This window comes from Lissotriton helveticus, chromosome 1_1 (assembly GCF_964261635.1).
Source record: "Lissotriton helveticus chromosome 1_1, aLisHel1.1, whole genome shotgun sequence".
In the NCBI taxonomy this organism is placed as follows: Eukaryota; Metazoa; Chordata; class Amphibia; order Caudata; family Salamandridae; genus Lissotriton; species Lissotriton helveticus.
Genome location: NC_136057.1, coordinates 656,733,907 through 656,759,289, shown reverse-complemented (window position 1 = coordinate 656,759,289; position 25,383 = coordinate 656,733,907). Strand labels below are relative to the sequence as shown.

Here is a 25,383-nt window from a genome sequence, read left to right as displayed (position 1 = left end):
GAGTAGAGTAAAAATGGGTGGTGAACAGTGAGATTATATGTTTAAGAAAATAACATCTGTTTATGATTCTTGTATTAATAGTGTGCATTTGGGCCTGATACGATTATGACAACAAGAAAAAATGGCGCTGGATGTCAGGGAGCCGCGCATGCTCAGTGAATTCGCAATATGACCTAATGACCGAAACCCTGAAGAGCTGCCGGATGCCAAGGACGAAGGATGTGGGAAATTAACGTTGTGTATCACTCGTCTATGAAGCCTGTATTGAATGATATTTAATATTGCAACAATACATGTATGGGAATAAAATTTATGAATGAGCTAAAGGGGAAGGATTTGTGAGACAAAAGAATTTTAATAAAAATGGATATGTCAGCATAGTGTGATGAAGACTCCCCTATCCCTGTCCAATCACATTTTGGATTTGCTAATATTTGCAACTATTGAGGGTGGGACATGATGAAAAGAAGACTATAACTAGAGTAACTCAGAATATTAACTCACAAGAGAGACAGAGGGAGAGAATCGAGGGTCAAGATGAGAGGAGCATCAAGATCATCATCGAGAGGAAGAGGAGAGAGCAGTCTGGGAAGATTCAGATCCAAATGACAGCCTGTTTAGACTTCAAGATTGCCGAGGAACATCGAGGAGGGAGAGAGTGTAAGAGAGGGAAACACCCTGGTGCATCGGGTTAGTAGAGAAGTCTAGTAAGTATTGGGCCTGTCCTGAGCCTGTCCTATAGTCTTTGTCTCCTGTTTCTTAATCAGGGGACCCCCACCAGTCCTTTGGCCAGAGGGTTAGTTTCAATATTTCTAATAGATAACTATGATTCTTTCTCAAAATTTCCATATTTCTTTGCAAATGTATTTTTGTTTGAACCTTCTTCTCATCATCTATCCACTCTCTTGCATTGAGTATTGCTGAATAAGTTTTGTGTAGTTGATCTTATTTGCTAAGTGAAATTTTCTCTCCCAAGTAATGAACAACGGTGTTTGCACTGTGGATTTGTATAAATGAGCGTTCAAATTATGACTGAAACTTTAGATAAACGTATTAATCTTATTCAGAGTCTGTGGTTATTTCACTGATATCTATAAGTTGGTTAGAAAACTGTTAATATCACAATCAACTAACTCAACTAATGGTCCATCGACCAGAGGAAAGAATGCTGATTTGTGAAATATATATTAGTAAGGCAAATATAGGTTTTAAATTTTATTTGGGATTACAGAAAGCTAACTAATCAGAACTAAGTGAATTACAAAACTTGACCCCTAGCGGTTTTTACCAGGGAATGTGGATGAACAGGTTGGGTAAATGTATATGGGCCCCCTTGAATATATGAATGAGAAATTGTTAACCCTGGTCTTTCCGCTGGATCACTATTTCATGACTTGCATTTTATTATGAGCTTCATGCTTTATATAGCAATTGGAAAACTGACTGATTCTCTGCCATATAATTTGCTTTCTGTAATGCATTTAAAGTTTTAATAAATCTTCTAGGTTTTCATTTTAATAATTGTCAGCCTTTACTGTGAAACTTAGCTTGCTTAACATTGAACTCTGAAAACTCATTGGATATTGAATTCACATGTTGACCAAGTCCAGTTGAGGAGCACAAAACCCATAGGGAATAACTTTGGTTAATCAGTAGCTTTCAAACCTGAAAAACAGGATAAAAGCGCTACATCACACTCTCGTTGCCTGTCCTTCTTGCAGATTCTCATCTGAATGATTCTGGAGAATACCCAGAACTGACAGCTCTTCACTTCATTCAGCTGTTCATCAGTCGAGGAGCTCGAGCTAAAAGCGCCCACGTGAGTGCTTGCCCATTTACCTTTCGTCCTGTCACGGTGGCAGCTCGAAAGGATGCTCTTTGACTGACGCTGTCTCGGGCGGAGGTGTCGCTGGCCCTTTAAGGGTTGGAAACGTAGAGCGACATGGTCGATCAGCTGCTGTGATGTGCGCAGGCGCCGTACACGGCTTTGGGGCCAGAGCCGAAGGATCGCAGACCGGGAGGATCTGAGGCGGCGGCGGAGAAGGCGGCCGGGCGCTGACAGCCCGCACCCCACCCGCCGCCATGGGCAACGAGGCCAGCCTGGAGGGCGGCGAAGGGCTGCCCGGTGGGGTCAGCCCGGCGGACCTCAGCCAGCTCAGCGAAGAGGAGCGCAGGCAGATAGCCGCCGTTATGTCCAGGGCGCAGGAACTACCACAGCCGGAGGGCAGGTGAGTGAGAGTGTACAGAGCGAGGGATTACCGAGGAAGAGGGGAAAGGGGTTGGCGGTCATAGCGCTGCTTTGGCTGCCTAGGGAACAACCCTCCCTTTGGGAGCCTTGTCCATGCCATCCCCTTCACCCTCCCCTTTTATCGAGGTCCGGAGGCTGTACATAGCTGAGGCCTTCTCGCCCCCTCAGGATGTCGCCGTTTTGTGCAGGTGTGTGTGGACGGTAGTGTTTTTCTGTGTCTGCTCTTGTGTACGAAAGAGAGTGTTTTTCTGTGGCAGTGCGTGTATGTAGTGTGTCAAGCGCTTTTTCGGTTGTGTCTAGATATGTGTGGGTCTGGAATGTACATCTAGTGTCAGTGAGTGTTTCTGATATCTACTAGCGTGTGCTTATGTGCACGAGTTCTATGTATGTGCGCGTACGCGCTCCTGTTATGCGATTGCTCTTGTTGTGTACGGTGTACCTGTGTGGTTTGGTCGCTTTGAGCTCCCGGTGGGTGTTGTTAGGTCAGGCTGATTGCTTTCTAAACACGATGGGGCTGGTAGCACCTTCCCCTTTAAGCCGCATCCTTCCTTCTTGCTTTGGGGGAGCCGCCCCGCCTGCTCATCACATATTTATCATATACCGTGCACGGTGTAGGGAGTGCGCGTCACTTTTCTGTGCTTGTACTGGGGATAAATATTACCGAAAACAGCAACCGTATAAGAGCCGTATAATGTAGGCTGTCCTCGGAGCCACACCTCAATCGAGTGCACACCTGTTCATCAATAGTAGTGTACACAAATAGGCAGTGAGCCTTCTCTCTGCTCGTATACGTGGCTTCACTATACTCAAGTTTGCACACAGTTATGCATTGTATTTGTTTTCTCTGCAGATAACAATGTATCTCAACTCTTCTTGCACACAGCTTGCCCCAGCCGTCTGCTGCTCCTTCAAATAAACAGTCGGCATTTGCTTGCACATAGCTAGGTGGTGCACTTGTTAGCACCGTACAGTATTTACCTTTATTTCTGGGCCGTCAGCGGTCAGCCACTGTATCTATGCTGCACACTGCCGGTACTATATCTTTGCGTGGTTGTTTACAGGCAGAGTGTTAGTTATGTCATCAGCACCTTATCCTCTTACGCTATGTATCATTCATGCCGCCGGGCACTTGGATTCCACTTTCTCAGTGCTGGATTTAGCTCTTCTATCCAAGGTGCTGAAGCGTATGCACTGTGCCGCTGTCTTGTTTGAGGTGGGGAGTTTAACTCCGCTATAATACAGCTCTGGATCAACACACGGCGTGTCAGGCACGAACGGGTTTCGCTCTTCTGTCCAGGGTCCTGAAGAACAGGCCTGTGTGTTCACTGCTCAGCCGCTGTGTTTGAGATGTGACTGCGGCGCTGTTTACAACAGTATTGGTGCAACTGTGTGGCTGAAGCTCAGATAACACGGCAAAGCACTTTCAACACTTTGATGTGGTGAATCATTCACTTACGCTGAAGACTTAAGCGGTTGGGCTTACATTGTTTCAGTTCCCTTTTATTTTGTATAATTTATTTTTGGCCAAGGTAAACCGCCTTTAATGTAATATGCTTGTTCACGTTAGCCCCCCACCCCACACACGACTTTCCACCCACGAAGTTAGATGTCGATTTTATTATTGCGATACAAAAAAGAGTCGGTACAACTCTAGATAAGGCAATTAAATTAGCCTATCCTGACAGTAGTCATACAACCCCAAACCAAGGGAAAGGGGAACGCACCATTCTTGAGTCAAGGGAAGAGTATGTCAACATTACAATACACTAGCACGAAGATCAATTGATGATAATTCAAAATTGTATTTAAGTAAAATGCATAAATATTAGAAATATATACACTCTTTTTTCAAGGACTTGTATTCTGCACAATGGAACAACTACTATATTATAATAGTGTGTGTGTGTGTTAGAAGAAACTTTATTGTATAGTATTGTAAAACCATTACAAAAATACAGATATGATAATATACTAAAAACACACTGATGTGAGAATAATAAAATTTAAAATTGGTAGTAAAAACAAGTGTCTTTCTGGGGTAAAGAATAACAATTTCCATGTTCAAGATTTTGCCAAAGATCTTTGTTTTTTCTCAAAATGTTCGATAAATTTGATTGATCTACAAATGAATTGGGGGTCTGTGGTGCATAATGTTTTTATAATCGCAGACCTACAGGTACGTGTTCCAAACTGCTTGAACTTGGCTTTCAACCACTTCCGACGTTCCTCTATGAGAGCCGGGCAGATGCAAATTAGGTGGATAAAGTCGTGCCTTTCTGCACCGCATAGCCCGCACCCTTCACTTTCTTGGGGCTTCCACTTAGGACGCTCGGCGTTGGTTGGCAAACTACCCAGCCTTATATTAAGATATTTATGTTTGATAGAAGGCGAGAAGGTCAGGTCCAGGTAGTGCGCCTGCACTCGTTTTTTGTATGATTGGATAGTCATCCAGGCATGTGACCTGAGACTGAAAGCTATTTTGTCATCCAACAATGAGTGTTTGATGGCTGCCTTCCTGACCACCTGTTTGAATAAAGGTACTTGGAGCTTGGTTTCCCAGAGTTCAATCAGGTTTGTTGTTTCCAATGAAATTTTGAGGTACTTGGCGTAATTTGAGTTTGGACATTTGATGATGGTTTCCCACATAGTACGATAGATCATGATCTCTTGGTGCATCCAGACATTATACCAGAATTTTATGGTCTCATACTTCCTCAGTAGCACTTGAGATTTCAGGCCCAGTTCCAGTCTTACCTGGGCCGGGGATGCTTCACTTGGTAGCGCAAAGATGCGCTGGTAAATTCTCATTTGCACCTTATCCAAAAGTTGTGCACTCTTGCCGTGGTGCAGTATGCTCCCGTAAGCTATCGTGGGAATAAGTTTGGCTTTCATTATTGTTAGCAGTGGCGAGACCAAAGGACCCTTGAGTTCAGTAGCTAAGCTCGTGAAGGCGTGCGGCCATGCCCTTCTTTTCCATGCTGGTGAACTGTGCCTGTAAGTTAAGACGTGTGTGTGTGTGTTTATATATATATATGTGTACATATATACATATAAATATATTACTTCAACTATTCGCCCAGAGATGAGGCCGCACTCCGTCGCAGGTGAGTTTCAAACCAATATAATTCAGACACCGCCAGCTTCCCTTTCCTTCTTAGTGCCCCCCGGCCTGACGCGTTCCAGGGAATCCTTTCCCTTACTTCAGAGGCCCACATGAGCAGACTGAGTTTTGTGCGGTTCGCAGCTTCAGGGCACTTTGTGGATTCATATATATATATATATATATATATATATATATATATATATATATATATATATATATATATATATATATATATTGTAAACAATGGCCTTGCAGCTTGGGAGATCACTCAACGGCGCTCATGTGTGATGCAGCCTCCCTCCTTACTTCGCATAATTTTTCGTTTTTGCCCAACGCGTTTCATATATATATACACACACACACACACAAACATAAACACATACATACACACACACATTATTATCATATAGCGGTTGCTGCATTGTGCAGGATACAAGTGCTTGAAAAATGTGCTTGTGCAAAGGTGAAAAAGAAATCTGAAAGAATACAGCATAAAATTAGCATATTGAAACAACAATTATGTAACATATTTGGCTATGTAAAACTCTTTATTTTTTAAATAAATCAAATTCCATCCATAATGCACGGGTACAGTGTTTGAATTAGTACTGTCCTTCCGTGGATAGTTTAGTCAGTCCAGGCTATAGGAATTGAGTTGTCGATGCTTCAACCCAAGATAGAAGAAGGACAGTTAAAACCTTAATAGGGTCCTTTATCAGGACAGTTAGGAGCAACTTAAAGAGGAGGTGAACACCAGTCAAAAGGATATTGAAGATGTTTGTAATGTGATGATAGACTAGAAGATAGATGATTTTGAATCACAAATATTCCCATGAGTGGTTAAACTTGTTACACAATGAAGGCCCACCGGCTCTTTATCTGTTCAGGAATTATTATGCTTCTTAGCCCAATGGTATCAGCCTTGAAAAGGTCCAATAGTCGTTTGGGCAGTGTAAAATTAGAAAGAACTGAGTTAGTTGATGGTAATTGCTAAATATTATTAAGCATTGTTTAAGCCCACCCCCAATTTGGTTTACTCACCCTACCACGGTTATCCTTCTTTAAATATCAGTTTATTTATCAGAATGAGCCATTCAATTCAGTCAGGCAACATGCTCTAAATAAGGAGAAAAATTAAAGCGTGCAGTAACTGACTAAATAAGAACTGTTGTAAGGGAAAAGGGAATGCGGAGGCTTGAATACGACCTGCGACAGCTGTCTCCCTGACGCGAGGCTAACCGTGTACACGCTGACCTCATGTAACTTATTTAATCTTCAGATCTGAAAGCCTGCATAGCCATAAGACGTTTCAGTTATACTTTGAGAGGCAAAGGTAAAGGACTGGGCTATGCTGCCAGGCATTACCTTTTTTTTTTTTTAACTTACAACAGTTCTTGTTTAGTCAATAACTGCACACTTTCATTTTTCCCCTTATATAAGGCATGTTGCCTGATTGAATCAAAGGGCTCCTATTGATAAATAAATGGATACTTAAAGAAGCATTCCCCTTGGTAAAGCGAGTAAACAAAATTGGGGTCAGGCTTAAAACAATGCTTATTAAGATTTGGCAATTACCATCAGCTAACTAAGTTCTTGTGCATTTTTCACATCTCAAATGACTATTGGACATTTTCAAGGCTGATACCATTGAACTGAGGAACAAAATAATACATGAATGACTGAAGCGCCAGTGCGCCTTCGTTGTGTAACAAGTTTAACCTACTCATGGGAATACTAGTGATTTCAGGTGAGCATGGTTTCTAGGGAAAATGCTATTTTCACTTTACAAACACCTTCAATATCTATTTTACTGGTGTTCTCCCACCTCTTTAGGTTGCTCCCAACTGTCCTGAAAAAGAACCACGATTAAGGTTTTAACTGGCCTTCTTCTATCTTGCATGGGAACATCAACAACTCCATTCCTATAGCCTGGACTGACTAAACTACCCACGGAAGGACAGTACTAATTGAAACCCTATACCTGTACATTTTTGATGGAAGTTTCTTTAATCAAAAAAGAAAGTATGTCAAACAGGCCAAAACACTACATAATTGTTAATTCATTTTGCTAAATGTATGCTGCATTATTTCTGATTTCTTTTTCACCTCTGCACAAACACATTTTCAAGCACTTGTATTCTAAACAATTTATTTTCTTTTTCTTTATTTGAAGAGTTTTATATAGCGCTGGCTAGACCGGGAGGTATCAGAGCGCTTTACATGAGGACAAGTGAGTTACAAGTTGCAAATTACATTAGTTACAGGGTTACACAATACAAAGACATATAAAAAAACAATGTTACATGGTCAGAGGGGGGGGGGGGAAGGAGACACAGCAGAGAGACGAGGAAAACAATGTCCAATGTCCGGCTGGGTAGGTGACGGCAGAGGGGAGCACCGAAGCTGATCTCCTCTATAGCTGTCTAGGCAGCTCCACCGGGCATCAGCCATAATTGCTCGGTCTTCACGGTCAAGGTAATAATCACGGTACCTCTGAAGATTTCTAGTATAAACATGGGAGATTGGAGAGATGAGAACCGCAGTCCCATTTAACCCCAGGTTATCCCCCAGGGACATCCAGGGCGGGTTTCTCCGGTGATCTCCCCTCCCCCACTGTCATACCTGGAGGTTGTGGTTGTGAGGAGTAGCAATGCACTGCAGCAAGATTGACTACGAATCATCTGCATCTGCCACACTATGGCAGCAGGGTTAGGACGGTGCGGCCAATCTCCGCGCAGTGCATCTGCCATTTTAAAGTCAGGCATTATAGACTCAGACCTCCCCTGGCGCCATGAGGCTGCCACCCAGAACAGTGCAGTTCTTCCTCCAATGTAACCCCCAGGGTCCCTGCAGCTCCGGCATACAGGTGAAGGGTGGTTTGAGTTACGTTGTCTCAATGGAGCAACTACTATATCATAATAATGTGTGTGTATATATATATATATATATATATATATATATATATATATATATATATATATTACTTCAACTATTCGCCCAGAGATGAGGCTGCACTCCGTCGCAGGTGAGTTTCAAACCAATTTAATTAAGACACCACCAGCTTCCCTTTCCTTCATAGTGCCCCCCGGCCTGACGCGTTTCAGGGAATCCTTTCCCTTTCTTCAGAGGCCCACATGAGCAGACTGAGTTTTGTGCGGCTGCACTGTCCCCTGCACATTACAGGAACCTGCTCCGCCGATCACGAACCTGCGACGGAGTGCGACCTCATCTCTGGACGAAAAGTTGAAGTAATTCATACACAATGGTTCCGGCCGTGGAGGCGACGCACCATCTGTGAAAATATCATGGACTGCACGAGGGGAAAGCATTTCCCTTCGTGATCGGTGGAGCAGGTTCCTGTAATGTGACACATCCAGAGTCCTTTTCAGATGCCTAGTAGAGGGTTACATTGGCCCCTGCAAATGCACATGAGCACCGGACCCACTGGAGGGTAGAAAAGGTGCATAAAGGAACTGCAGGTCCCAGCATGCAACGTTAAAATGAATACATTAAATAGGCACACCGGAGGGCAATTACAAATTGAACAAGCATTTGCAATGCAATAGGTCTCGTATTAGGAAAGTTTGAGCTATTGGTATTGTAAATGACAATTTTTTTTATTTATGTGTTGGTTTTGAAAATAGCGAATTTAATAGCTTTGTCATTTACAATGTCAATAGTTTTAACTTTCACAAATGTGACACCTATAGCATTTGTAATGCAATATGTGTTGTATTAACGTTACTTCGATGTATTGATATTACAAATCAAAATGGTTTTTACATATTTTTTACCAAAGGGCTGAAACAATTAATGACGATCATGCTTTAATTGAAATAAAGGGAAGCAATCCAAATCTTATCTGCTTGTAGCTGCCTATGATTACGAGGCGCAATGCTTCGAAACGCGTCAGGCTTTGTATGTTTGCCGAGCTGTGAGGGCGCTGTGTCATTTTATGCCGGATGGTGGGCTCGCTGAGGTGTGCGTCCTCGCAGCTTCGGGGCACTTTGTGGATTCATTTACTATACGCGGCGGCCCGCCGCGGAGGACAGCACCATCTTCAAACAAGGAAGAGGCTGAGGAATGAAACTATGTTCAAACCGCATCAGCGCAGCCAGCCAGACTAAAGAATGCGCCCGAAACACCTTTCATCCTACTAAGGACTTTTAAACATGCTCTAATGTTGCAGACAAGAATGGAACTTACTAAAGGAAAATGTGATGCTCCCCCTCTTTTGGAACTACTAATTCCAGCATGCAATACCACCGTCACACACTCAGCACAGCCAACCAAAGGGCTGAAACAATTAATGACGATCATGCTTTAATTGAAATAAAGGGAAGCAATCCAAATCTTAACTGCTTGTAGCTGCCTATGATTACGAGGCGCAATGCTTCGAAACGCGTCAGGCTTTGAATGTTTGCCGAGCTGTGAGGGCGCTGTGTCATTTTAAGCTGGATGGTGGGCTCGCTGCAGTGTGCGTCCTCGCAGCTTCAGGGCACTTTGTGGATTTATATATATATATATATATATATATATATATATATTTATATATATATATATATATATATTGACTCCACTTTTCCTTAGTGCCTCCTCGCACAAACAGGATCACGGACACAGAAAATGCTGGTGCCAGATATTTAATTTATTTTATTTTTCAATACTGGAACGGTGCATGCCTCAGACGCGTTTTGGACACGGGGCTGTGTCCTTGTACACTCAACATATATATATATAAATATTGCAGCAATGGTCCTGGAAAGAAATGTCAGCCACTCCAACAGCTCTTATCTCAATAATTTGTTTTTAATTTCAGCAAACGAAACAGACGCGTTTCGAATATCAGAGATACTAAAGATTTTATACAGAAAACCTATAGTTTGTGTTGGGAAAGGAATGTTGGCTAGTATGTTTAGACATAGAAAATCTATATACTAGCATAAGGCATGAGGAAGGCATTGATGCTTGTAAATGCTTTCTAAGAACTAGAAATGCTAATGTCTTACAACATACACTTCTGATACTAGAAATGATTGAGACCCGTTTGAAAGAAACTATATTCATGTTTGAAAATACATTCTACCGGCAAGTGCAAGGAACTGCTATGGGGACCTGCTTCGCCTCACGCTACGTCAATCTTTTGGTCGGCTGGTGGGAGGAAGAGGTCCTCTTGGGAAATGATCTCAATGAATGGACAGACCATGTCAATGTATGGCTGCGGTACATGCACAATATTATTTTCATCTGGGAGGACAATGAAAGAGTTATTTTAATTTTCTTTGATTTATTAAATAGGAATACAGTCAATTTGAAATCCACATTGAAGTACAGCTGGGAATACATTGATTTCCTAGACATTAGACTTACACTCAAAGAGGGCAACATACACACAGAGCTATTTAGGAAAGACACAGCCAGCAACTCAATCTTACATGCCAATAGTTGCCATCCGCCAAGTTTTCGCTGAAGTAAACCATACATCGAGTTATTGAGAGCAAAGCGAAATAGCAGCACGTACAGCAGCTACAACAAACTAAAAGCTGAGATGATGGAACGTTTAACTGCTAAAAAAATACCCCAAAAGAGCCCCATATAAAGCCGTCGGAAGGGCAGACAAAGTAACAAGGGAAGAAACATTACAAAAGGAACCCCCTAAACAGCAGGAATCTCATGAGGAATCTGAATTGTCCATAACAAAGTTTACAAGCCAGGCGACTACTGAGAGAGATCCTTAAAAACAGGTGGGCCATCTTAACACAAGACACCACTGTAAGAGCTAAGATAGAAGAGACACCCAATATCAACTTTCAATGTATTCTCTCATTCAGAGATATGTTGGTACATAGTCACCAGTCACAAAAGAGTTAGAGTTGGCTCAATCAGAGTAAAGGTTTAAAAAAAAATGCCTACATTGCAAGGCAAGCATGCACAGTACAAATGTTCAGAATTTTGTTTTGGGGAAAGTTAAAAAGAAAAAATACGTCACTAAGTTGATCATTTGTAAAATCGACTTTGTGGTCTATGTTATTACTTGTCTGTGTGACAAGTGGTACTTGGGCTCCACCATATTTCCAGTTCAGAAGTGGATTCTTGAACACTGGAGGACAATCACAAATGCTACATGAGCTACAATACAGCGAAACACTTTCAAGAGTACCATGACGGACATTGGCCGAAGGCAAAATGCGTTGGGATTGATACAATACCTAAACACCCGAGAGGAGTGAATAGGGCATTAGCATTACGCAGACTAGAATCCTGTTACATTGTGCAAGCCGGCTGTCTGATTCCCCGGGGTATGAATAGTGACGAAGAACTCTATACACACTTAGTAACTTAGGCTGCTTTCTCTTATCCTCAAAATCTGTTAGACTTTTTTAGTTTAATTGTAATTTATTGTCTGTCCTTCTTTTCCATTTATACACTTGTTAGTTTTATGGTCCGGGAGTCTCATCTAAATGTAAATATTTTTTAAATGGTTGATGTGGTTTGAGATGGTAACAAATCATAACAGACGTCTGCTCTCTTTCGTTACAGAATTAAAGGATTCCTTTTTTGATTGTCATGTCAGTACCAGCACATCTAGGGAGATTAATTGCACAAAGGAGACGATCCCCATGTGGAAACACCTTCACTGTATATCAGCATAAATGAAGTAGTATTACCTTTTACAAAGGGCCTGTTTTGGATTACCTTTATGGGCGATAGACCAAGAAAATATGTGTACATTTGTGAGTTTGTAGCGTCCAGCACAAATATAGTCAACAGATATATTGATGACTATACAATAATAAAAGTAGGTTGTTAACTGGAGTTCATATATGGCTTACCATCAGTACACTAACAATGCCTGGAGGGGGGTACTTTACCCAATATTGGGGAAATACTATGAGATCTCAGGGCAATTCCTCAGGTTGACTAACTATGTGCTAACAATGAATGGATTTGGGGTACTGTAGCCAACTTGGCCAGGCAGTTTAGTAATATCTCCCACATTGATTTGAAAATGGCATTAACCCAGGCTCAGAATGAATCCCTAGAGGGGACATTGCGTAACAAATTAGAGAGCATATGTGATATAAAATATGCTGAAATTGGCACTGCATAAAGTTTGATCATTTGAAATGACTTTGCACCCAAAAATGAGTTTTGTTCACTACTGTATACATGTAAAGTTTTGAATGGATTGTTAATGGAAAAGGAGTTCACAAAATTGAATTGTATAGTGTTTTTATGTTAACCATGTGCGCCGTGTGTGACAGAGTATTTATGCTGATATTGAGATTTCCTGGTCATGTGACCTAGGCCAAAGGAGGTCAAAACGCATCTGTTTGGTTTCCGGAAAAAAAAAAAAGATATCGAAATATGTGCTTTTGGAGTGGCTGATATTTCTTTCCAGCATCTGGGAGAGGAGCATTGCTGCAATATTCTGTGGTGGCAACCACTGAATCAGCCCGACTCGTGAGGGGAGGCATCCCGATAATGCTTCTTCGTTTGATACTGATATATACACACACACACACTATTATCATATAGCAGTTGCTCTATTGTGCAGAATGCAAGTGCTTAAAAATAAAAAAAGATAAAAAATATATATACACACACACACACTTGAACACAAATATATGTATATGTGTTTAACTTTAATAACATTTTGAATTAACTTCAATTGATGTTTGTATGTTGTAATGTTGACATAATCTTCCCTTGACTCACAAATGGGACTTTCCCTCTTTCTTGGATTGAGGTTGTATGACTACTGGTATAGAGTCAGGAAAGTCTAATTTTATTGCAGTATCTAGAGATTATCCATTAGGAGCAACTCTTTTTATTTAATCACTCTGCACCCAGGTCCGACAGCATAGAAGGTTACCCCTTTGTTATGTAAGGGATTTTATTATTGAGCACATTGGCATTTTAGTGTATGGTGTATATGAGCCTATTCTCTCTTTGACAATGGAGGTTACACTTGATTGTTAAATTGGAGTATGCTGTCCTCGTTTAGGTGACTGTCACTGCTTTAAAAGAAATATTGTTTGCAACTTTACATTTGATAGTAGGCATGTTTCTAAAGCTGAAAATTAACATGGTTGCTAATAGATGCTTAGTGTATAGAAATTATAGTTATCGTGTACATTGCACACATTTCATTGCATCATCGCTTTAAATGCTTTCTTTGAATAACCTGAAAAGAACAGGCTTGTCTTCTCTTTCAGCGTATCTTCATGTTTGGCTATCTAATCTTTACTGGTCATCAACTCAACTCTGAACTGCTGTTCAATCTCATCCTTTATTGAATAACTGCCACTAACGTGTTATGAACCTGTCCTTTAAAAGTGCTATGATCATAGCAATAGAAGTGAGATTGACATCCATGGGATTTGTAGAGTACAAATGTAGGTGCAAAACAAAAGCACACTCTACATGTATCGGGACGGACAAGTCACTTGAGTGGTAGCTGACTCAAAATCCTGCCCTGAGTATCCCAGCTGCAGTGATGTCTAGATCCCTGGTGCTGATTTTTGTTGTTTGTGAACACGGATCATGGGTGTGGGCCATGAATTAGATCTGTCTCATGGATTGAGTCTTCTTGGACTAGTAAGGGCACCCAAAGTGCTACCCTCTTGGTGGCAAAAGGCTACTGCCTTAACCAAGAGTTACATAGCACAAGTGCAATGGTGATAGCATACCATGTAATGATCAGTAGAAATGAACAGGTCCTTTTTACCTGTGTCACAGGAGTGAGGCTTACAGACTCACTCATGTATAGTTCCATTGAAGTGTGCTTAACTCACCCATTGTATCATGTTTGTATGTAGCACTGCACAGTGCATGTGTGTAGTAGGCGTGTGCTGGATGTATGTGTGCCTGTCGATATTACAATACATGTAACATACTGGTCTCCATTTTGGGTGACACAAGGCTGACTGGAGGTAGAGACAGATAGCTGCATTTCTGTGAGCTTGGTGCGATATACCCTGGAGGAAGATGATCCAGGCTCATCAATACACTTCAAATGGTGCTCTTTGATTTAGAGAGATGTTATGTTATGTTATGTTAACAGATTTTTTAAGCGCAACAGCTGCCCCAGCAAAGGGGCGTCCCGGCGCTACCAGATCCAGAGATAAAAGCAGAGGCGAGGCAGAAAATTCACAGAAGAAAACTATGGTGATGGAAACAGAAAGGTTTTAATGGCCTTCCAAAAGACTAATATGTTCTCTATGCCACGAATATAGATCGGCAGAGAATTCAACAGTTTGGCTGCCAAAACCCGGAAAGGGTAAGAGAGTTACACACCCAAGATAACCACTGCTCACCCCCTTGCTACCTTGGCACGAGCAGTCAGGCCTATCTCGGAGGCAATGTGTAAATTATGTGTACATAATGCACACAGTAACACAGTGAAAACACTACAAATGGACACCACACCAGTTTAGCGAAAAAAACAATCTTTATCTAATCCAAGCAAGACCAAAACTACAAACATCCAACATACATAACTCAAGATATCAGTTTGTAAAGGTTTAAGCAATTCTGTCCATAGATGTCTATGGATGCAGTGATTTTGCCACAAAGTCTGAAAATGCAAGGAAGGTCCAGGGGTCCTGCTCCTGGATGGTATTGCCTACATCTGTTTTTAGTAGGTGGTGGAGATTGGTTCGAGGCTCTGGACCTTTCCAGCCTCGTTTCTATATCTGTACAGTGAGAGTTTGAGCATATACTCCTCCTTGGAATCTCTCAGGTAATTCCCTTTTAGGTTCTGATGTTTTTTTTAGAAAAAGACAATCGCCTTATGTTATCTTAAAAAAATTATTTAATGGTTAAATCCTTGTTTTTCCAAAGTTATATTATTTTGTACTGTGGGGGTGCAACAGCCGACACTTGTTTCGCCCTAGATGGTCAATGAGACCAGGGCTTTCTCAAGGCTTATAAATTAATCAGAGAATCAAAGATCAGTTTCCTTTTGATTCAATACATTGGTCCTCAATCAGAATATAAAAGCTGGAATTTGGCATTTAAAGCAGAGCAGCTATCCCTGGATTTTGCCACAAAGTACCTTTGATGCATCAAAATCCAAGTCGAAAAACAACTGCAAAGGAGAGAGCCATCAGAAAACACTGTGATGCGTCGGTTCTGGAGTACCAGGAGAGACGAGGCATCAATTCTGCTGAACGCAGGAGAGGTGTTGCATCAATTCCTAATGGCAAGGAGAAGCAATTCGTCAAAATCCAAAGATGGTTCTGGCCTGATGGGTAATGCGTTGGAAACTTGCCACACAGGTGCGATGCGTGGAAATCCAGGCGTGCTGAAGTCGATGCGGCAGAGACAAAACAGGCGCTGCATCAATTCTTCGAGCTGCAGATAGGTGATGCATCGATTCCTTCAGCCACACAGAAGACCTGCGTCGGAGTCGAAGCGGGGGTCTCAGACATTGGAGACACAGTGCTCTGGGCTCGAGCTGCCGTGGTTCTTCTAGCTGCGAACAGGCGCTGCATACATTTTTTAAATTTATTTTTCATCTGCTCTGCGGCGATACATTGGTTTTTCAACCACAAGGCAGGCTTGCGGCAGGAAAAAGGGCGCTGGAAGGGCGATGCATAGATTTTCAAGTGTTGAAGGAGTAGAACAACCTCCAAAGGTCCAGAACTGGAATTGGCACCACTTGGAAGGTCAGAACTCCCAGCAGTGGTGTTCAGGGATGCTCCACATGAAGTCTTTGATGGCCCTAAGTCTTCTTAACGGGAGGCAAGCACACACAAGCCCTTGGAGAATCTTCTCCAGTCCAGGGCTGGTCCTCTCAAAGGCAGGAGCAGCCACTGCAGGCCAACCCAGCAAAGCAGCACAGCAGAGTGGCTGTACTCCTTCTGACAGCACTCCAGGTCTTCTTGGCAGAGTCTCCTCTTGATCAAAAAGTGCTATAACAGTTTTAGGTTTTAGGTTAAATACTTCTACTCCTTTAACCCCTTTTGGCCTTTGAATTGAGCATTCTTCAAAGGATAGTCTTTGTAGTGCTCAGATTCTACCTTTCCCTGTCCTGGCTCTAGACACACTACATGTTGGTGGAGACAGCATTGTGAGAGGACAGGCACAGCCCTGTTCAGTGACAACTACTCCCACCACTTCAGCTCAGGAAGGCCAAGCAGTCTGATGATGGGCCATCAGAATATGGCGGGTACACCTCATATCTTTGTGTGATTGTCTAGAGTGAATCAGTGATTAATTTGTGCCGGAGCTTTTCGGTGCTTAGCACCAGCACTTATTTCTTAGGGCCGGGTCTACACTCCATTTTGACCTCTTTCAGTTCACAAGGGTTTCCCGGTGAACGGCGTAAAAAAATTCAAATTGGATGCGGCATAGGCGCATGCTTTATTATGAGGCACATTCCGCCACTGGGACTGCCCGGGAGCACACAGCTAAGCAGTGCATGTCAATGCTCCTGCCTAAGGCTAATAACGGAATATACATGGTTCTCCCTGGCTGCTGGCTCTAATCACGTCCCTTTTCCCTCCTGCTTGAAAAGCTGCGCAGTCCTCGTAGCAGGTCAGCATTCTCGAAAAGGCACCTCCTCCCCCCACTCTCTAACTTCCGCACGCCTCTCCGCATCTGCTTCCTGCCCCTACAGTGATCCTGATGTCAATCAGATAGCGGAAATAGGCAGGCATTTTCATTTATAGAGGGAACATTTGAAAATAAATTATATAGTGGCTCCCGGCCTGCTCCTCTAATCTTTAACCCTGTCTGCCACGGTGCCACCGTACTGCTCTTACAAGCTCCGGGAGCAGGAGCAACCACTGTAAGAAGAGGGGCAAATGCATGGTGCAGCACCTTCTATATTCTGTTTTCTGTGCTGTTTCAAGACTCGGCTGCACAGGTCTGAGGGCTCCGATGATCGTGAGTTTGAGGTTGAGCAGTTGACTGGTTCTCTGGGTGGCTGAGGGGCTCCTGGGCTCTCTCTGTGTGTCCCCGTCACTGAGAGCAGTATGGCCCCGCCACACAGCACTCCACATCGCTGGTTTCCAATGTTCCTGCTCCCACTGCTCTTCCTGGCACTGGTGGGCCTCCAAGCTTAACATCCCGAGGGTGCTGCTTCCCTACTCTGTGGCTGTGGTATGAGAATCATCTTCACGCTGGCTGGAGGCCATTGAGGGCTGCTACTGAAGGTGAGTGCTGAGGTTTCTATCCATACACCTCTACCAATCACTCATCACCGATCACAGCGCTCCTCCCTACCAGTCCACTGGAGACTACACTCAGCTTGGGTAATTATGTACCTTCACTGCGACCCTCTTCCCCACTCCCTCTAACGCAGTGCTGGCCGCACACAAAGTGCTCGCAGACTCCTTTCATGGTCACCTTTCACGGTCACGGCATCCAAGCAGCAGACAGTGGGTGAACAATCTCATCCAGGACCAGCATGCCTGAATCCTACCCTTGGGCTGAGGGCGAAGTGACCACAGGGTGCCAGGGGCGTGAAGGCCCTGCCTCGTAATCCGAATTCCCCGGGAAGTTCTCATCGTGCTCGGGGAAAGCTGGAACAGGAGTCTCAGTGGTCCTTGAGCAGCCAAAGGGGTTGGTGGGGTGGAATTCCCTTGTACCAGAAAAGCGCACTTAAGACACGCAAACGCGTCCTTGTCCACCCTCTCTGTGCATTTCTTTTTAGATGGGGGGTCGTCGTCTCCTATGGGGGGGCAGAAGTGGGGGCAGGGAGCTCTGAGCGGTTCTGCACCACTTTTGCGCACTCCTGGACAATCCTGTCCGACCTGCTTTCCTCCATGGGCCCAACCACTTCATGGACCACTCTATATATGGAGGAATCAACAGCATCGAAAAATTAATTGTCCCATTGCATGTATGCCTGGGACTCTCCCTCCTTGTAGGTACAATCCTATGCCTCCATTGTTTTACAGAAAGGCAGATCAAAGATATATATACTTCCAAGAAGGATTTGCTAGAGCACAAGTATGCCTAATACATATGGGATTGCTGGGGGACCCAGACAGTGACAGGTACAGACCAAAGATCCACAATAGGGTTTGCACACCCTTATGCATGGAAAACAGCCCTCAGTATTCGCTGACAGGGCTCCGCAGCCCAGCTGGGCGCCTTAACGAGGTTAGAACCTCTTACCAACAACTTGTGCAAATATATGCCCTTAGGCGTCGCTGCGGGTTCATCCGCAATACAGACCCCCGAAAGGGTGTTCAAAATGAGGAGAAAAGAAGGGAATACAGACCCGGACAGCCGGGCGCTTCTATGGCAGCAGGGGACAAGGCTCTGTCAGCGTGTCTCCCGCAGCGCGGTCCCTCCGATTTGAAGAGGTGGGCTTACAGATCACCACAGCAACAATGGCTCCGGCTGCATAAGGAGCACAACAGCATTTCCGCGGCATGGGGATCCGAAAACACAGGGCGAACGCAGCGCGATACCGAAAGGTAATCAATAAGCCAATAACATTCCCCGTAGGTGCTTTTGAATATGCGCCTCCGTGGGGGAAAAACCTCACAACCAACAATTAAATCCTGAAAACAAGAAAAACACACTGGCTGCGAAGAAAGAGGAGGCGATCACAGTGTGAAGGGACTATATGAGAGAATAATGGACACTGTAAAAGGTCTATAATGTTGTGGCTCTCCCTATGGTTCATGGGAGGTAATGTTTTTTACTTTAAGTTTTGTTTTTTGGGCTGCTATGAAATTTGTCAACTAATAAAGCGAAGAAAGACATAACATAATCTGTGCCTCCGGTCCCGACATAAAATTCAAAAATATTTGGTATTTCATAATGTGAATCCCCATCCAAATAAAAATGATATCCTTCTCCCTTCTTTTTATTACTACCTTAAGATACATTTTCGGTTCTTTGCTCATCAGAATTTTTCTTTTTAGACCATTTTGGGTAAGCAAGTAGAAGATGGGTGAGATCCGCAGGTCCGCCACTGCAGCATGAACAATGCAGTGTTAGCATTGATCCCTAAGACAATCAGTGTGTCTTCTCCGAACACATAGTCAAATTAAGAAATTGAGTATTCCTGAAGAAGAGTGGGGTACATTAAGTAAAAGTAGCTTAGTTTCTCTGTGGATGGATGATCTGCGCACTTGGAAAAACAATAAATGAAATTTGTCCTTTTACTCCACGTTGCAAAATGACACTGCATGAGGAGTGTGAAAAAACATAACATCAGTTTACCTGGCTGTGTTAATTTACCCCAGAACAGAGGTTTCTAAACTAATGAGTTCTGGGATGAGGAAGAGAATATAGTATGCACATAACATCCACTATTCTCAAACTGCCCTTCCTGGACATCTTTCCTATCTCATAAAACAGCCCACAAAAATAAAATTAAACATGAGAAAGGCAAGGAATAGTGAACTGGCCAAGGACTGAAACTCGTCTTTAGGCTGCATCTCCCTCATGCAGAACATTTACTCTCTCATATCACCTCATTAGGCTCACCCTGGAACCTTCTAGATTAATAACTAATCTCTTATTCTTACACATTTGCGGGAAACAGCATTTACTATGGGGTGTTAATAACACATGCCATTAGAATGCAAGCTTTAGACGAAGCTTAAATACTTGGCTTTTCCAACAGTAGTAGCAGTCCAGTCAGTTACCCCTGGCTGTTTTTTCACTTGCTCTTTTTGGGGTTAAGACAGCGTCCGGACACTCCTTGGAGTCGCCGTGTCCTTAACAAATACCCCTATTACATAACATAACAAGCTTTACCCCGCTTGCCTTTACCACACATATTCCTATCCCACTTAGCTTTTGCTGCAAATATGCCTTTACCACTGATGCCTTTACTACAAACTGGGGAATACATGCTTAAGACATCGTTGGATGCGTGGTAAAGGTCATGGACTGCATTGTACACCCTGGGGTGTGGAGGGGGCGGTTTTAGGGCTCCCGGCTAAAGGAAAGGTTAAGAGCTCAGAGCTGGGCAAGGGGCTGCGAGACTGCTGCGGGGGGTGGGCTATGGTTCAGGTTGAGGAAAAGGGGCGGGTTTAGGAGTCAACGCTGGGCAGGGGGCAGTGACAGGGGCCTTTTTAGGGCTCAGGAACAGGTAAAGGCATATGCACAACATATGCATAACACACAGAGTTCAACACACCTCTGCCCCTTAGTACCTTTCAGGTTCTCTCTTGGAACCACTCTCTGCTCAAGTTCCGGACTGGTTTTGGTTCTCTGTTCCGATTCCGGTTCACCCTCACTGGTTTACATTCACCGGGTCTGGTCTCTCTGTCCCGGTATTCTGTCAATAGATGGAAGTCTGTTCACAGTGTCTATTAACCATTGTGAACTGATCATGTGATGACAAATACTTGAAAACTAAAATGCTCTTTCTGTAATGAGCATATTCAACTTACCTCTTGCAACTACAAGCATGCTATTACCAAACATATACCTTTACCATACGTGTTACATTTTGAACACCTATATGCACTTATCAAGCATTCCTTTACATTGAAATTTTCATGGTAAAGGCATTTGCATTGTAAAACGCTTCATACAAAAAACGTGCGTGGTAATGATGCATGTGTTGTACTGACGGCATTGTAAAGGTATGCATGGTAATTGCATTTGTGGTTTCATCATACAACCCACATTTTCCCATTCTCTAATCCACAACCGAAGTAAAAGTCCTTGTTGTGGCTTGCAGAATTTGGCCAAATCCTTATGTACTTTATTAGGCTATTCGATTGTTTCAACATCACTTACTCCCCTTTCTAGTGATCAAATGTCCTTTACAGGGTTCTGCATACTATGTGTGCATTCAGCAGCCTAGAGTACATCTTGCAGACCATCATTTAAGAAATATATGCACAACCCAGATAAACCAGATGCATGTACCATTTTGGTGTGCATCTGCCTTCATCAGCTTGAGCGGCACCTTCTTTGTCATTGCATGCAGTAACAACTAGTAAAGTTTGTAATCACCAACAATAGACTCGTATGACTTTTTTCAATGTTGACCCATGCCAACCACCATTCACACCAAATTACTTTTCATATGGTTCAGTCTCTTGATTTTTTCATTAATAGCTGGTTGAGATGAAGATTCCTGGTTTACCATAAAGTCTTTCTTCTCCAACCACTTTTTCATCTTAATCAAGATCATTCTTTCTCTGTTATCCAGTTGAAAGCCACAATGGTCAGACTCTCTTCTTAATAATCCGTCCAAGATCCTCACCTTGCTCTGTTATGACTTTGCTAGTTATGCTCACACTTGCAAACAAACTTTCTCTCATCCTCTCTAGATCCCTGAATACAGACTACATTCCACCACTCAACTGAATCAGTCACTTTATCAATGACCACCAGCAATATTCTCAAGACCTTTGCGGGGTCCTTGTTGACCTGTTTCACACTTCAACCGATAGCACCTCCCAGGTCTTTTTTGTTGTCAGCATATCACTATGAATGCTCAATTGTTTCCTTATGTTATATTCAATTCCACCCATTGCTAGGCTTATGAGAGATCTGGTGTACTAAAGTACCATATGAGAGATCCGGTGTACTAAAGTACTATACTTTTCTCCATCAATGTAACCATTAATCCACTGAAAAAAAGTAGAAAATCAACTACCACCATTTTGCAATTAAGAGTCACTTGCAGCTGAACTTTCCAGGTTCTGGGTGACCACCACTGGGGTTGTTTGCTCTGGTTCAATGATATCGGGCCTGATGTACTAACCTTTTTGTAGTTACAAAATTTGTTTTTACCATTAACTACTCCCATTTTAGGAGTGTGTTAACTTTTGGGATTGCAAATCGATATGATTCATAATTTAGAAGAGGTGTATTGTAGGCATTACTTCTAAATTGTGATGTTTTAGTATGTGATGCATTAATGTTTTGCAAGCACAATCTGGGCACAAAACATTGAAAAATGACTAGCTTGGAAGTTTGGGGGGTAATGCGTGTGCTTATCCCTATTGTACCCCTTCCCCTTCGTGAATGTTAAAACAAAAACAAAAAAAGTTTGTTGAGAGTAGGCATTGGTCTAGGGACCCACTGTCATCTCTAAAAATCTAGAACAATTCATTTTTATAAAGTAAACCTTTATTTTTGTGTAAACACAGCCTCATTTCCTTATGGAAAACAGACGGCATAAAAAATGAAACAGTTCACTTTATTTTAATGTAACCACAGAAGGGGTGGTCTGCTGACCTCACCAGGCCACTATCCCTGAGATGACAGCCAATTGGAGTAATTCACGATTTGCGACCTACCTCATTAATATTCATGATGTAGTTCAGATTGCAACCCACTACCAATTGACATTTTGGACCCCAACCTTTTACCACATTTACCACAGGCAATTCGTGACCAGCCTTTTGCAAACAGTGTTAAGTACATCAAGACATTCTTTCCTAACAAATCAGCCAAATTCATAGAGGTCATCTAATGATGACAGTTCTCCTAACATTTTTCATCACAAGGGTAGCACCTTCCTTCAGTTGAAATCATGACAGAACACTCTGAGGCAGCGTTACCTTGCAAAGAACAAACTGGCAAACCTTTCATTCTAAGAACCACACCCTTACTCAATTTTATAAGCACCCTTGCTGGTGGTGTCTGGTATCGTTTTCCAAACCAACCTACTTGATCATCAAAAAGTGACATACTTTTTTGTTTGTGAGGAAAAACAAGCAATGGTTGCAATTCTTGAAGAAATGTTTCCCACCGGAAGTATGCTATGCCATGTTCTGGTCCGTTGTTTTGCTCATTTTCATTAAATAAAGGATCAATTATATGGAAATTAGTTTTGGCTAAATCCCACAGGGAAACCTCAGCAAGATTCGAGGCCACAACCCCTCTGTGTAGGAATACAATCAACATTTTACATGTTTTGACTGTGGGACCTGAACAGTGTGGCGAGTGCCCCAGAATAGCCTCAGAATAGTTACCAGGGCTACCAATATGAATATAGCTTTTAGATCCCTTACTTTATGGCTGTTGTCTTGGTCTGTGATATGCATCTTATCCTGTCTTCCGCCTTTAAATTTTAGTTCTGCAGTGGAGTGTTGCCTAAATAGCTAAGATGATAGATGCACCGAGGGGAGATTTCAGAAACTACTGTGCAACTGATATGAATCCAGGTTGCTGGCGGAATTTTCAGGTGCACCCCGATAGACACCTAGGTATCTTGGGGCACCCTATTTGAATTTTTGAGGCTATTTTGATTTGATTTGCCTGGTTTGTGAGCAGCACAACCCACGGCTCATCCTCCACTCACTTCACAAACTGAACCAGGACTGATGCCACCTGGTCAGTGACTGGCCTTCACCCCACCTGCTTGCCGGTGTATACCTGTATGCCCTGAAGTATTGCAGGGACATGCTGCCGTATCTGCCTGAAAACTGCGGCCACCTCCCTTATTACATCTAGAAGGGCAAGGCTGAAAGTCCAGTCGGTAGTTGGAGTACTTTCCGAATCCATAATTCAGAGGCCTGTTCCCCTAGACCTTTGCCAGGGACCTTGAGTCGGATCTCCCTACCTGTGGCCTATACTCTGCTGCTTTCTTGACCGATGGGCGCTTGGTCCTGGGGCTTTGCAGGGCTCTGTGTGGCATCAGGGCAAGAGACTGTCAGTAGTCGAAACTCTGTAAAAGTGCTGTGGGTCGTGTTTTTCATCCCACTCCCTCTTATTTGGAGAGGGCCCAGAGGAGCAGAGACTAGCCAGTGGGCACCGCCAAGGGCATGCAGACAATTCAATGGAGTTAATGACAGCTGCAGCCAAGGGATTTGGGTGGATCAGCCCAATCTATGAGGTGAGGTGGCCTGCTATCCGGTAAACAAACATGGTTAAGCCTATATAACCCTCTAAAGCCTAGGCTGTATTACAATGATGTTTAGGGTAAAGAAGCTCTAGCAGGATAAATGTAGCAAAAGTGTACTTGTTAATTGTTATCGGTGGAGACAGTTTCCAACTATTGTTTAAACATTTCTACGTCCATCAATATTTGTATGTAATAACAAGGGCATCATTGCTATGTAAAGCATTGCAAGCATCATAGATATAAACAAAAAACTTGTTAGGAGAGATCTCTGCTTCACGGGTTTTCCAATAGTGACTGTCTCCCAAAGACATTCCTGGTGTCCTGGATAACGTGTCCTGGATAACCTCCTTTATGCCCATGGATAAACTCTCTTCATGTTTTACAAATTGAAGGGCTCATAGATTGTTGGTGCAAAAAGCTACCCCAGGTGCCCCTTCGTGCCCTGTGATCGCTAAATTATTTAATTACAGGGATGTGATCATCAAGGAGTGTGCACAGATGAGATGCTACTGTTTCATTTGACCACATCATGGTTTTCCTGGAATTTATTCTACAAGTGCTAAAACAACTAAACTCCTTTGATGCTGTAAAACAGAAGTGTAGAGCCATGAAAGTCAAGCACATGTTTATCTTCACTGCCAGACTGATAATCATCCATAGCTTAAGGACTATTAAATGCAATCCCTTCCCATCACCGAATTTGCCCAGACAGGATGTTAAGGTACTAGCTGGGGATCACGATAGCAGATGATGCAAATGGAAATTATTGTGCAGGAGACATCCCTAGACTCCTCAGGAGCAGAATGGAGCTGTTTTAAAGGTGAAGCGATTCGAAGGATACTAGGGCTTGTAGTTCCAGGGCAAATTATCTGAGGGCGGTGGAGACTCCCAGAGAGAATCCTGAAATAGAACTTTGCTTCCTAACAGCCAAACGCTGGCACAGAGGGCTACAAAACTCTTGACATCCTGTAGTGCTAGCAACAAAGTATCTTAGATTTTAGATTCTCACAGACGTGGTGGGGGGGATTTTTGTAATCTAGTTTGTTTCAGTGTGGCTTACTGTTCATAGCAAAGGATTGAGTGATAAATGCGTTCATCATGAAGTATGGAAAGGTGGGCAGTTGGGAGATTGTATAAATCTAAACCATTTAAAAAACCAACAATCAACTGGTCAAGAACACGAGGGTCAGTCTGGATGCTGTGTTCTGGGCACTCTTGAGTTTGCAAAGGAGTTTCTTGTTGATT

The 25,383-nt window shown here is 43.0% G+C and overlaps 1 protein-coding gene across 1 annotated transcript in view; it reads left to right on the top strand.

Annotated features, from left to right (window-relative positions):
* The first annotated feature begins 1,968 nt into the window (after window positions 1-1,968).
* The window catches only part of PCLO (piccolo presynaptic cytomatrix protein), a 1,621,199-nt gene continuing 1,597,784 nt past the window's right edge, over window positions 1,969-25,383 (top strand). Inside the window, exon 1 of the mRNA XM_078674179.1 lies at window positions 1,969-2,228. Within this exon, the coding sequence (XP_078530305.1) occupies window positions 2,083-2,228 (146 nt within the window). The 5' untranslated portion in view covers window positions 1,969-2,082. The remainder of the gene's footprint in view (window positions 2,229-25,383) is intronic.